Source organism: Glycine max, chromosome 13, assembly GCF_000004515.6.
Source record: "Glycine max cultivar Williams 82 chromosome 13, Glycine_max_v4.0, whole genome shotgun sequence".
Lineage (NCBI taxonomy): Eukaryota > Viridiplantae > Streptophyta > Magnoliopsida > Fabales > Fabaceae > Glycine > Glycine max.
In genome coordinates this window covers 35,996,780-36,011,335 of record NC_038249.2, presented here as the reverse complement: position 1 = coordinate 36,011,335, position 14,556 = coordinate 35,996,780, and the positions used below count along the sequence as shown (strand labels likewise).

General features: G+C 31.6%; 2 protein-coding genes and 1 pseudogene across 3 annotated transcripts; 2 read left to right on the top strand and 1 right to left on the bottom strand.

Moving 5' to 3' along the window:
- The first annotated feature begins 642 nt into the window (after positions 1-642).
- LOC100783713 (receptor-like serine/threonine-protein kinase At1g78530) lies at positions 643-3,364 on the top strand (annotated as a pseudogene).
- A 141-nt stretch (positions 3,365-3,505) lies between these two features.
- Positions 3,506-7,638, bottom strand: CHI3A1 (chalcone isomerase 3A1). 2 transcript variants are annotated; one of them, NM_001251461.2, is made up of 5 exons: positions 7,234-7,625; positions 5,299-5,400; positions 4,352-4,507; positions 4,037-4,251; positions 3,506-3,912 (listed from the first exon to the last, which is right to left on the bottom strand). In NM_001251461.2, exons 1-5 carry the CDS (start codon positions 7,445-7,447, stop codon positions 3,754-3,756), a joined length of 846 nt encoding a protein of 281 aa, NP_001238390.1. In that variant the 5' UTR covers positions 7,448-7,625; the 3' UTR covers positions 3,506-3,753. The 2 variants fall into 2 exon arrangements, with proteins under 2 accessions (NP_001238390.1, XP_006593488.1); XM_006593425.4 differs by having other exon boundaries at positions 3,515-3,912; positions 5,299-5,397; positions 7,234-7,638.
- A 2,003-nt stretch (positions 7,639-9,641) lies between these two features.
- On the top strand, positions 9,642-11,185 carry LOC100784427 (glucan endo-1,3-beta-glucosidase). Its single transcript, XM_003543127.5, has 4 exons — positions 9,642-9,846; positions 10,404-10,432; positions 10,528-10,762; positions 10,911-11,185. The coding sequence occupies exons 1-4, from the start codon at positions 9,795-9,797 to the stop codon at positions 10,934-10,936; spliced, it is 342 nt and encodes a 113-aa protein (XP_003543175.1). The 5' UTR covers positions 9,642-9,794; the 3' UTR covers positions 10,937-11,185.
- The last annotated feature ends 3,371 nt before the right edge of the window (positions 11,186-14,556 follow it).

Sequence of the window (14,556 nt, the reverse complement as noted above, 5' to 3'; positions counted from 1 at the left end):
AAAAGTAATATGGTAAGGATATGACAAAATCCATTCACACTGGTTTAGAAAATTTTCCTCTGCCAGCTTTATATAATGTATTATTGACTTTGTTTTGGTGATGCCACAAAAGTCCAAGTGTTTTCACACATTATTTTTTGGTTGAAAAAAAATTAGGGGAGGGAATAATGCCCCCTACCTAAGGTATGAAAAATCACGAGACTCAAAGATCACTTATATAGATACTTACATTTATCTCACCTAAAAAAAGAGTGGAGACTCAAATTTGCGACTTGTCAAATACAAGACCCTGTCATGTTTCACTTGACCAACCCTTCAGGTTTTGTTTTCACACAATAATACAGACATTTTTTACAGGTTTATCCACTTACCTATGTTTTCCATGAAAAACATGCTAGATGGGTGGCATGTCACAACCTTCGAGTCCATAATAGTTTGTTTGGACACGAGAGAGCAGATAATGATGGACAGACAAAAAATAAGGTAGGCCTTCTTCATGTCAAACTTTATTATTAGATATACTTTTTTTCAAAAGTTGCTTCTTCTATTTTTCCTTTCATCATCATCATCTTCAGTGATCTTTCTTTTTTGGTCTTAAATTTAGGCTCCACCATTCTAGGATATGATATAGCGAGTAAGGAAATAACTCTGAATTTTCTATGCTGGTTTTTGTCCACTAACACAAGTTACCGATTTTTAAAATTATATTATTTACCTAAATGATTTGAGATTTTGAATTCATGAGAGTAATGTTAATGAAGTTCTGAAATGTTAACAAGGTAGCAAAACTTTGTCCAGTCCAGTGCGTGAGATGGCAGCTATGTTCATCTTCAGAAGCAGTCATGGAAACCAGAAATCAAATACTACAATACTAGCACAAAACTACAGTGAGATTTCCTCTTTTCTTGACATGAATTTTCTTACGTTTATGAAAAAAAGAAGTGCTATTTCTGCATATTGTGTGCAGCAATTTTCAACCCGTCCTCGTATTCTAGATTCTGCAAGTTTAGACAATCAGAAACCCTGAGACAGTCCATGGCTTTTCATTGGTTATTTTAATTCTGTGTCTTCAGGTTCTTAAAATTTCAGCATAATTTTAGCACCAAATGAAGAATTCCCTGGTTATAGCCTTTTCCATAACCATATGCTCCATCGCTTTTGTGATATCAAAGATTGTTATCTCAGTCCTCCTCTACAAAAGATGGAGAAGAAAACATTTGATTCATGAAGAAGGTTATCCAGGTATTGAGGCAAAAGGGGGTGTCTTCTACTTTTGTTCTTGCAGAGAAAAAATAAGACACTAATATGCACTGATTGGATAATGCAGGAGGGAAGATAGTAATATTTAGGTCCTCAGGGCTTAAATCTCTCAAAGCTGATGTGATCTTAAAGAAGACACAGAAACTAAACAGCAAGGACATCATTGGATCAGGTGGTTATGGTGTGGTTTATGAACTAAAACTAGATGACTCCACAGCCTTGGCAATAAAAAGACTAAATCGCGGAACTGCAGAGAGAGATAAAGGTTTTGAGAGAGTTGGAAGCAATGGCAGACATAAAGCACCGCAACATTGTGACACTTCATGGATATTACTCTGCACCACACTACAATCTTCTCATATATGAGCTAATGCCCCATGGAAGTTTGGATTCCTTTTTGCATGGTATGTATTTGTTTGTTTCTAACATTACATTCTGAGACTTTTGGTAGGAGTCAAAAGGGGAAGAAATGGAAGGAAATCATGAACATTTTGATGCATTATAGTTTTTACTATTGACTCTCTTTTATTCAAATTTTTGCTCTATCCAAGTATTCCTAGTTAAAAATTCAAGACTAGGATGAAATGGTGAACTTCTTTTGTTATTCAGCAGCACATTGCCAATTTTACAACATGTGATGCATTGATGGAAATGCAAGTTTTTTGTGTTATGTTTTATGCTTTTGGAATTTTGTCAATGATAATTGAACTGAGTTTTCTAATAGCAAAGTTGAAAGTGATGCAGGGAGATCAAGGGAGAAGAAGGTTTTGGATTGGCCAACCAGATATAGAATAGCTGCAGGTGCAGCTAGAGGAATATCATATCTTCACCATGATTGCATCCCTCACATTATCCACAGAGACATAAAGTCAAGTAACATATTGTTGGATCGAAATATGGATGCTCGGGTTTCTGATTTTGGATTAGCAACGTTGATGCAACCAACTAAAACTCATGTGTCAACAATTGTAGCTGGAACTTTTGGATACTTGGCACCTGGTAGAGACACAAACCTGACTATACACAGTTTTTACATTTCACACTACTTTTTGCTTCAAATTGATGACCGGGTTTGCATGCAGAATATTTTGATACAGGAAGAGCAACACTGCAAGGGGATGTTTACAGCTTTGGAGTTGTTTTGCTGGAGCTTTTAACTGGGAAAAAACCCAGTGATGAAGCATTTATGGAAGAGGGAACCATGCTTGTCACATGGGTAAGACAAGAATTCTTGCAGATTTACTTCTATGATTATATTCATAAAACAAGTTTGAAATCAATATGGGAATAACCTATATATAACTTAAAATTTTAATCAAGGACCATGTTTACTTTGAGGCTTGAGCTCTATCATTGTGAAATTGCTATCATGGTAGAAGGGTTTGAAAGCCAGAGAAAAGCATATCATTCTATTGTATCGAAACTAGTAAAACACTAAAAACAAAGCATTGAAGCATTGACCACGAATATGAATTTCATTAATCTATTGTACAGTTGAAAGCATTACCTATTGTGCTATTGAAACTTGAAAGGACAATATAAATGGCATACAATATAATACATTTTACTTGCTTTTACACGTACCTTTATTCCCGTGGAGTATAAAACACATCCCACTGAATATTAAAATGGAATGTGTTTTTTATGTTAGCTACCAGGAAATTTATTATTGTATCAGGTGAAGGCTGTTGTTCGAGACAAGAAAGAGGAGTTAGTTCTTGATAATAGCCTAGGGTCTTGTTCAATGCAAGAGGTCAACAAGGTGTTCAGCATTGCAATGATGTGTCTTGAACCGGATCCCTTGAAGAGGCCAACCATGGCCGAAGTTGTCTCTTTGCTTGAGCAAACAGAAGCAGATAAACTCATTACTGCATCCTGATGTTCACATCAAAATCGTTACTCTGAAGTTTCTGGAAAACCATCCTACAAGCAGTGGCAGATCTAGACTCCAAGTTAAATGTAGTTTGGGAATGCCATGCTCAAGAGACGGTGGTGGGGAATTAAAGATATGAAAAACTAGAAAAATGTACAGTAAAATATTGAATTTTTAAAATGAAAAAAGAAAATTGATGGGGCCTTCAACAATTTTTTTGTAATTATACAGGGACCGAGAGATTTCAACATACATCGTGACATGATTAAATTCCAATTGACCAACTTGAATGTGTCAGGATTAAGACCAAGTAGAAGATGTAGCTTGGGTCAGAGAAGCACATGTATGAAACACTAATGAAGTGTTTCCTTCTAGGAGAAATAGGAAATTGGAATTGATCCAAGTGTATATTAATGTCCAAATCAAGTATTTAGATCAGTAGAAATAAACACTGGAACTAGGTAACAGCTTCCACTTGTACACTAGGCATACATCAGTAGACCATGGAGCATGCTTACATAGATATCAGGAGAATATAGGCTACGGCAATATATTTAAAGATCGAAGAATTTCAAGAAAATATGGATGTATGCAACTTTATCAAGAAACGCTAAACTTTTTTATTTCAGTACTTTTGACAAGCTTTCAGCCACTGAAGCTTTCAAGGAGGGAGAAACCGGACTATCTCCAAGGAATACATTAAAAAGAGCAGAAGCCACATTTGCAGATTCGATTGTAGCATCCATGGTAGATGGAAGCCCATTTGAGGAGACAGAAACCTGAAATCTCAACGAGTTTAGTTGGAATATTGTAGATAAAAAAGGTAAAAAGGAGGGAACATAGATAGAAATGATGTCAATAGTCTAAAGAAAAATCTCAATAAAAACATGAAAGTAAACTTACAAGCAATCCGGAGGGGTTCAACCATGTCAAAATTATGATAGCTCCTTTCTTAAGAGGGCGATCTAGAAAGACACCACGGAAAGTTGTCAAAGCAGTTTCATCTGTGGTTGTGGGTTGTTGAATTCTTGGTGATATGGCATCACTTAAGGCATCCCAAAAAGTTTTACCATCAACATCTCTGACTAGAATAATTTGCAATGATTTTTCGAAGGAAGCTGCAATCATATAAAGGCATATGTTTATCAAATTATTCACTGTGAGTATGACTCTTTTGAGAGCATTGTATAAAGAAATAAATGAATATAAAGTTGTTACATTGGAAAATGGTCTCGAACAAGGAAGAATTCCCTTGAATAGCTTCTTTTGATTGCCCTTTCCAAGCATTCAATTCAAGGGCGATAGATTGATCTAGATACAAACCTGCAGCATAGACCTTGACACCAATAATCGCAAAAACTTTTTCTCTGTATCCTGAAATAAGAATTATTAGCCATCAAAGTTTATATATAAGTTATAACATTGAAAAGAAAGCATGACTACTTTATGTGAACTTACTAATTTCTACTGGTCTTCAGGATGGCAATAATCACTGGCTGAAAAAAAATTGCCATACAATACTGACGGAAGATGATTAAATAAAACACCTTCAAGTTTATATTTGTACTAAATTTGGCTTCCCCATGCAACTATTTGAAAAATTAATATATATTTATTTCGTCGTATCAAATATGTAGTGCCTCGTAGTTAATCTCAGTTGTTCACTATATATTTTCCAAATGTCATCAGTTTTCCTGTAATTACTGCACGATACAGACATTTCACTTTGCAGTTTCTCACAAGAGTTTGATTTTTGGCTCAAGGCTATTATCAAGTCCCAATGCCACAATCAATGGCATGAATTTATTTGGAAGTTCATGTCCAGGAAAATAAGTTCATCATGATATCAATTATCAAACAATTTAGTCTAAAGCACAAAATAAACAAAATCAATCCTGCTCCTCATATTCATGTGAAATTGCTATACTATATTTAATATTAACAGACCAAATTATGGTTGCAGTCATATTAATTTTTTCTCACATGTTCAGAGCATTTTTATCTTACTCTTTTCCAAAAGTCATGTGATACTATAACATGACTTTTTGATATAATATATATCTTTTCTTATTAACAGATCAAGTGATGCTTGGCCATATTTTCACGCGTTCAGATTATTTTTATCTACTCTCTCCCAAAATTCATGCGGTACTATGACAACTAACCTGTTCCAAACAAAGTTAATGAATTTGAGCAACCGGGAAAACTCAAAGATGTCTGGAATTTCACATTTGTTGCTGGTTCCTCCACGTATTCAGCATTTACTGCTGCAATTGCAAGCAAATTAGACATCAATTTTTATTATATGTTAGCAAGACATGGTGAACGAAAGAGAATTTTGTAATAAATGATTCACAATAACTGTATTCTGTAATACACAGTTCATTGTTAATATACTTCACAAATCAACCTCTCGCCAAATGATAAGCCTTAGCCCACGTGAAATCTAAAATGGGTACCATAACAACCTTAAAAATTGGAGCGATGGAAAAGGAAAAAGAATAGGATCTCTCATGGTTCATGGTTGTTTTACTAACTTGGCAAAAACAATTAACTGAAATCCATCCTCATTAAACAACCGGCCAATAGTTCTGAATAAAGTTGGATTGGGATAATTTTGTCATCATAGGATTATACTTTGGCAGAGCAACTTGGTATGACAAATTAAAAGCCCATCATCATCTTACTGAAAAAGCTGCCAATATAGTATGGTAGGCAACACCTTAATTAATTGTGACTAATCTAGATAGTTTCAATCAAGAGTCTTATGTAACAGTACATGCCAACAGACTTCAAAGTTTTAAACTCCTAGAGGAAATTTAAACACAATAGCACCCTGAAAGTGAAGTCTAGATATAAACAAAATGTCATTCCTAGATGTATACAAACCTTGACTATTAATTTAAAAGTTTTGGTATGTTTCTCATATCCAATTTAATTTGAATTCTCTCTTTCTCTCTGTCCCTGTCTCTGTCTCTCTCACACACAACCATATATACATATATGCAGTGTCACAGGGTCCTATATTTTAGAGACTAACAGTGGCAATGTGTTTATGTCTGTTAGAGCCCGTGACTCATAGCTTAGAATTTCTGTTCAACAGCAAGATACTCCTACCACCTTACTTTTTTTACTTGTTTTTTTTATCAACAAACTCAGTGATGCAATATAAAATGAGAGATATAGATGCTTATTTTAGGGAATCTTAAAAGGTTTCTAGATTCAGCAAAAGATATACAGCAATGCAGCATCCATTGAAGTAATTTCTTGTTTTATGTGCATCTTATATGGCTTTTTACTTGCATGATCTGTACAACAATTAGTTATTTCTTATTACCGCCTATTTTCCTCACACAAGATGCCACAAGAAGTAACAGATACTATTTTGAATATAGAATACAGAAAAGCAAATGCAACAGCCTTGTCCCTGCTCACATTTATTCCTTGTTTAGTTATGCAAAAGGAACTAAAGAGGACAATTCACCCAACTTTAAGAACTGTTACAACTATTGAAGATACAGTTCAGTGAAAGTCAGCAACTAGCCCAAAAGAAAGTATAATATAATAACAATAACAACAATAACACCAGAATCTCCCCTACTATTTCCTTTTCCTTTCTCTTTTTTGATCTTGGCCTTCTTAAAGGCGAATATTTGTTGTACAGGTACAAAGAAGCAAGTTAAAAAGATTGTAGCACATCTCAAAAATAAGTTCCACTATAACCATCCATATAATTTAATTAAATATGCAAAAGGTAATTTTCTCTATGAAACATGGTACCAGACAGGACTCAAAATCTACCTTTAGTTTAACAATAAAACCAACAAACAAAAAAGACATATTGTACACAGCAACATCAATCTAAGATTCAAGGCTATATAATAATCTTCACAAATGCAGCACTGCCCTTAAAGTTTATTCCCCAGTCTGCATTGTTCATTTTCCAAGAAAGTGCCAACTGCATTCCTAGAAGCAGTTGAAGAAAAAAACTAAGTAACAGATTAAAGCATAAAAATTGGAACAAAAAATGAGGGTTGATGAGAATTGACAAAGCAAAAAATACTGAAAAAAAACAAATGATAGTGACCACAGAACCTAACCAGAAGATGCAGCAGCTTGTGCAAGGAAATGGGGTTGTCTTCTACTGCTCTTGTGTGAAGAGAAATGCATAGGTTTAGCTGATAAGAGTAAGAAAGAGTGACCATTGTTCAATGCCAGTGTTGAATTTGAGATTCTTCTGAGAACAACAATTCTGGTGGAGTATGTGGATGGTGAAAAGCATAGTGATGTGGAAGCTGCTACAGCTCCAAGCATTTTTTTTTAAGGAATAGGATTGTGTATGCTTATGCCCAGCAATGATTCTTCTTGGTAATAAAATATTGAAATAGATTAATATATGTATAGACTATAGAAAAAGATTGGAGCAATCTGAATGCTGAACTGAAAGACTATCACTTCGGTCTTTCCGCCTGTGTTACTAGCACTAAGCATAATCTAACCGTCATCTAGTTGAAGTGAATGTGATTTTCTTTTAGTATTAAAACCCGGTCCAACAGCAAACCGGTGGTCTGACCGGATCCGGTCTACTATCAGACCCGTCATTCAGTCAACAGCAAAACCGGTAATTAAGCCGTTGGCCCAGGTCGGTCACATAACTTTTTTTCCAAATTACTAAAAATGCCGTTGCTTTTTGTTGCAACGTGATTGTTGAATTATTTGCTCTAGTAGTTGTTTAATTTATTGTGTTTAGGCTTGATTGCTTTAGGTACTTGATATTGGAATTCCACTTATGAATAGTAATTTTTTCTTAAGACATTCTATAAGACGAGTACAATTTTTTTTTAACACATCTCACTAGTTCAACCAACCATTGACCAATGATCAAGTGTCTTGTCGGGTTGGTTTTTAAACTATGATATATGGTTTTACGATTAGATTTTTCCTTTTCTTTTTTCTTTTTTAACTAAAATAATTACTTTTGTCCGTATATGAATTATTGCCTATCAAAAAGTTACTTTTTTATTTTTTTACTAAAAATTACCTTTATCTAGTTATACGAATCCTGGTCCCAAGTTGTCAATTATAAAGAGAATATGTTTGCTGGTCCTGACATTTTTTGTCTTTGTTTTGTGGGGGAGCTCTGTGTTGGTGTGTGTGAAATTATGTTTAGATTGAAAATTGATGAAGGATTGCTTGATCAAAACTGAATACAACTTCATAGAATTAACAGAAGATTGAAACTGAATACAACTTCATAGAATTCATTTAATTTAATTATTCACCAATAGAGTTCTTTCTTTTAGGAATCAATAATTTTTAATTATACTTTTAAATTTTTTAATGCATGAGAATTAATTGTTTTCAACCTTTTTTAATTTTTTGTAAACTCTAAAATTGTTATTTTTTTATTTTAAATTCCTAAGAGGAAAAGACAAAAGATTGAGATGGAGGAAATATTTAATAAATACTTTAAAATATTTTTATTTCCTATAAAAAATTGTTTTGCATCCCTCTAAAATTAATATTTGTTTTTTATCCATATAAAATGAATTCACAACTAAATTAACCGTGTTTTTATCCATCATTTATTAGTATCTTTTTCAAATGCATTAATGAATTCACAACTAAATTACACGTGTTTTTATCCATAATTTATTAGTATCTTTTTTAAATACATTAATGAATTCACAACGAAATTCTAACTTTTAACGCGGTTAATTTTTTAAAAAAAATCCATTTTATCATAATAATTTTACAAAATAATATTTTTCTTTCAAAATTCATTATTTTAAAAGACAAAAAAATGAGATGGAGGAAATATTTAATAAAGACTTGAATATGTTTTAAATTTTTATAAATTTTCTTTGTTTTTCATCTTTTTAGAATAAAAATATTCGTGTTATCCGTATAAAATGGGTGAATTTTAGTTCTAGTCTGTATAAAATATTTTTTATTTTCATTTTTCAAAAATCTGAAATTGTTATGTTGCAAAAAAATGTAATATATATCAAAAATAATATTTATAATAAATTATAAATTAATAAAAATATATATTAACAGATATTTATATTTTAAATTATATTATTTTTATTTACACAGACTTGTTATGAGACTAATTCCTGTGTAAGTTCTATAACTATTGACAACTAATGAATAATAGTAATAATATATAGCGTTAGGACGATTACGAGTTTGGAACAGAAAATAAATAAAACGCGAAATGGGAGCAGCATTCTCCATAAATGGCTAATAATAGTGGGTCATTGGTTTTCCCCACAACGGTTCTTTCTGCAATAATGGGATATTACTATTATATGTCCAATGAGAAAGTGAGGAGCCATCACTCACCGCCACTATAATCACTCATTCACAATTCACATCAGCATCAGCATAAAAATTAGAGTCCCCACCACAACGTTAATTTCCATTTGCTGTTAATGTAACCCTTATGTTGATTGTTGACCTCACCTTAGTTTTCACCCACCATCTTTTTTCCTTTTAAAACATCACATCCTTTCCCACTACACACACATACTCATACACTGCACACTCTCTCTACTTAAACTTCAGCCTTTGCATATCTCTCTCTCTTCATCATTGTGCTCTAGTAATCACACTAGTAGTCAGTAGCAGTAGTACTTGTACCCATAACATAACAACCATGGCTAATGTGTCCCTTCTCCTTTTCCTTTTGTTCTTGTCTCTCTCATCAGGTTTGTGTCAGATGTTATTTACTTTTGTGCTCTGATGTTATAATGAAAACTAACCAACATTGCTCACATTTACTTTTATTTTGGAGCTGATGAAAACGTTACTAATTTTGAAAGCTTTTCTCACTCTAACTTTCAGATCTGTACTGGGTTTTGTTGCTTCTTAAATTTCAATTGCCAAAATTGAAATTTTCCTAGTTTTTATGTCAAGTGTTGGTGCCTCATTAAGTAGCATTAGCCCAATGCTGTTGTTGCTTCCTTGATGAATGATCTCAAAGAAACTTCACTTAGCAATAGGTTATAAGTTTAACTTCTATACATTGTCTTTATAAACAATTTTTTATAGTGATAACCAATCAGATCGTGGCTCTTATGACTTTTAAGTAGTTAATCGGCTTAGCACTGCAATGTAATGTATGTACATTGGTGACATTAAGTCTCTTCCTAGATTTCTCCTTTGTTGCCATGAGAAATTGAGCTTCCATTATTCTAGTGTATGAAATCACAAACTAAAAGCACTCTTATTTCCCTTTTCCCCCCTTTTCTTATGACTTATGCAGGAGGGAATTTGATCATGGCTAATGGGCAGGTAACTAAATACAAACAATTTTCCCAAATGCCTTTAAAAGAGATTATATATATAATCTTCTTATGGAAATTAATTGGAGTGTTATTGAATCACAGAAAACTTGGTGTGTGGCAAAGCCTTCATCAGATCAAGCAACCCTTTTGGCCAACCTCAATTATGCCTGTTCTCAAGTTGATTGCAGGATTCTTCAGAAAGGATGCCCCTGCTCTTACCCTGACAATCTCATGAACCATGCTTCCATAGCCATGAATCTCTATTACCAATCCAGGGGAAAAAACCACTGGAATTGTGATTTCAGGGCCTCTGGAATCGTTGTTGTCACTGATCCAAGTATGTCACATCATTGTCTTGTTTAGCAAAGATTTTTCATGAATGAAGTATTAAGCTTGATTTAATATAAGACTAGAAACTAGTGACTGATGTAGTACATGTTTGCTATTCTAATTGTGGCCTCTTTTTTTCTCATTTTAAATTGCAGGTTATGGTAACTGCATTTATGCATAGAAGAAGGGTGGAGTACATAAACTAAAGTATCCAATGTAAGCAAAATTTGTTGGTGAACTTATGTGCTGCTGTAATTTTGTGGTGTATGTAGTTGTATTTAATTAGGTTGTAATATAAATGTATGCCGCATTACAAGAAATCAAAATATGCCCTTTCTTATGTTGGAAATTTCAATAACCTAAGTTGTGTTTACGGAATGCAATATGCGGTGAAAGGAAGAAGGATTGTAAAATCCAATTTGTTGTCTCATCAGGGATTCAGGGTTTGTACTTTATAGTGCTCAAATTCATAAAAAAAAAACAAATGAAGTGAATGAATACTGCACGAATGACAGTTACTACTATCTACTCACTTTTGGAAGTGTTTCTCTTTTCTAAATAATGCTCAAGATAAAAAATTATGCAGGTAATCCATAATTATTAGAAATCAAATCATGTTAAATAGATGAACGTCAGTAAATATGAACGTAGAGATTAAAATCTAAATTCATAGTCATAGGCATTTAATATTTTAAAGATTACTTAAAGTAATTTTACAAAGGGAGAGTAATATTTAGAGGACCAAAATAATAGTTTGTTTGATTTTTTTAATTAATTTACATCTTTTAAAAATAATTTAATTAATCATATTAAATATGTTAATTATTTTTATTATTATTTTAAAATTATCTTTTTTATTTATTTATTTACTTAATTGTTTTTTTATTAATTAAGTAAAAATATTTAAGAGAGAAAATAATTTATACATCTAAAGAAAAGAATCTTGTAAAAAAAATTAAAAAAATCTTATAATTAGAATAAAAAGTGTCTTCTAATTTTAGAGTACTACTTTATTGATTTACAATCTATTACATCTCATTCCTCTCTGTTACCATGATTTTCGTCATATATCCATTTTGCTAACTGTATTTTTATGGAACTCATGACAAAGTTGATAATAAATAAATGTGTTGTCCAGATAAAGATAAAGTTTTCTTTTACAATGTTTATTTGGTACTTTCCGTTTCGCTTTTAATTGTCAGATTTTTTTGAAGAACTATTGTTCTTATTTATGACTGAAATAAGAAATTTCATAATTATTTTATTAAAATAAAAAAAATATTTTATTTATTGTATTTTCAAAGAGGAAAATGTTACTCCATAAGGTTCATAATACTGGAAATGAATACGCTGTCTAGATCTATATTTCTCCCTTTACAATGTTTCTTAAGGTTTTCATGTACAATTCAAGAAAGGTGATAAATTTTCTTCAATTTAAGAAAATAATCTTGGACTCGAATCGAAGACTTTTTTCAAATAATCGTGTTTGACTCAATTAAGCTGAAATAATCACATAAGTTGATTTATGTATGGTGATATTGATGAAAGTATTTAAATTTATGTATTTGTTAATTGGTGTTGTTATGCATTTATTTATTATATTTATGAATTTTAATTTTTCAAATAAAAATATCAAATTTTAAAAATAAAATAACTAAAGTTATTATGCATTTTTTTCATTACTGTATGTAATTCTCTATATTATACAAGTTTAATAGTGTTTAAAAAATATTAATACATAATTATCGTTAATATCATATTATATATCAAAATTTTATATTTTTTATTAGTAAATATTAATTATTAATTTGTTGGTTTTGGTGTTTGGCATAACAAAAATTATCTCTTCTCTATCTCTTGCAAACTAATTTGTAAGTTTGCTCGTTTTTGTTATAGAATTTTATGTGTTTTGTATAATAAAAAATAAGTTTAATTATAAATTTTATTATTTAATCATTATTATTTTTGTAAATTTTATCATTTAAGTTTTATTTTTTAAAAATTTTATCATGCAAATTTTTAATTTTTACACATTCTATCATCACTTATAAAAGATGAATGATTTTGACTTTTTTATTAGTTTTAATTGTAATCTAGAAAAATAATTTTTTTACATTACTCATAATCACAATTATTGTAAAAAGTTATTTTTTTTATATCAATTAGGTTTAAATATATTGGAGATCCTTGAAATATGTTTAAATTTTGCAACCGATCCCTGAAATTTTTTTACTTGTTGGGTCCCTAAAACTTCAAAAAAATTAGTGGAAAATCTCAACTGTTAGTTTCTATCAAAATGTGATGAGGTATCTATTAATTGAATACTTAACATCTAATGACGTCATCCAACCCTCACTATGCTGGCTCGTGATGCTCACTCGCCATCAAATGCTCCGCTACCAACCCTTTCCCACGCCCCAACCACTTCATCTTCCCCCACTCTGCTACCACCCAAGCCACCACCACTATCGCACATCCATAGTCACCCAACTCAATCAGTGTATGCGCGACACCACCACCTCTATAATTGTGTGTAACCCCTTTCCCTACATCTCTACATCTCTGACACATGTCATATCATTGATACCTCTAACATGGTTTCACACATGTATTGCTAATGTGTCCAACTACCAGGCACATCATCATGTTTTGGATGAAAACTAATGGAAGGTATATACCACAAAACTTTTGAAGTTTCAAAAACCCAACGAGAAGCAAAAAAATTCCTGACATTAGTTGCGAAATTCGAATATATTTTAGGGATCTCTAACATAATATTGATTATGATTATAACCGAGGTATAAAAATCTAGAAAAATGTCTTTTTTTTTCATTACTTTGTTACCAACGTGATGCTAAAATGCAAAAAAAAAAATTAGATGATAAAATTTGTGAAATATTGAAAGTTGGATAATAAAATTCGTGAAAAAGAACTTGAATAATAAAATCTGTAAAATTATGAAAATTGGATGGTAAAATCAACAAAAATAAAATTTAAATGATAAAATTTACACAATAATAAAAATTTGGTGATAAAATTTGGAATTAAATATGCTCTATCTAACTATCTCTTGATTCTCTAGCTTCACTAGTCAGTTTCAGATTTTTGTTGAGATGGTTACAAATGGAACTGCAATTCCAGTTCGACTAATTTTGTCCAAATTAAATCGGGTCTAGAAGTTTGACAAACAGTGTACTTCATGTAACAAGTAAGACTAGTTTGGCACACGTAGACAAAAATCTCTCGTATATTTCCATTAGCCCTTACGTGATTGGCTGTAATACTTATTGCCACACAACGATATTTGGACACAGCATATTCTTGAATAATATCACGTCGATCAAAAGAAATGGCAACGTGGCTGAATCCTCAAACTCAAAATCGGTGGTTTTTTCATGGGTACTTTAAATACTTATGTCGATGTTTTTCTCTGGCTCTTGTTTGACCACATCCAACAAGCAATTTTCTATGTACACAGATTAATTTTCTAAAAAATAAAATGTACACTGATTAATGATAGAGATGCGTTCTTCAAAAGAACTTTCCTTAAACAGTTTTTTGGTCGAACAGATCCAAAAATATCTGTACCATAAATTAATATTTAAAAAATAATCAAATAAATCTTTATAAAAAAAAGTGTTTTGGGAATAACAGATAACAAATCAATAAATAAAATATTTTTAAAAAACATTAGGTTAGAAGATTAATTAATAATTTTATACTTTTCAATAAATCTTTCAACTTTTAATTTCTTAATCATTTTTCTTACCACAAATGTCTTAACCATTACTCTTACAAGTT

Bases quoted from the DNA above. Each gene is read 5' to 3' on its own strand.
- CHI3A1 (NM_001251461.2), bottom strand. From the start codon at position 7,447: ATGCTTGGAGCTGTAGCAGCTTCCACATCACTATGCTTTTCACCATCC. The intron at 4,508-5,298 runs GTTAGTTGTCAT...TTCTTATTTCAG, and splicing joins ATTAACTTTGTTTGGAACAG to GATACAGAGAAAAAGTTTTT. The intron at 4,252-4,351 runs GTAACAACTTTA...ATATGATTGCAG, and splicing joins GTTCGAGACCATTTTCCAAT to CTTCCTTCGAAAAATCATTG.
- LOC100784427 (XM_003543127.5), top strand. From the start codon at position 9,795: ATGGCTAATGTGTCCCTTCTCCTTTTCCTTTTGTTCTTGTCTCTCTCA. The intron at 10,433-10,527 runs GTAACTAAATAC...ATTGAATCACAG, and splicing joins TGATCATGGCTAATGGGCAG to AAAACTTGGTGTGTGGCAAA. The intron at 10,763-10,910 runs GTATGTCACATC...TTTAAATTGCAG, and splicing joins CGTTGTTGTCACTGATCCAA to GTTATGGTAACTGCATTTAT.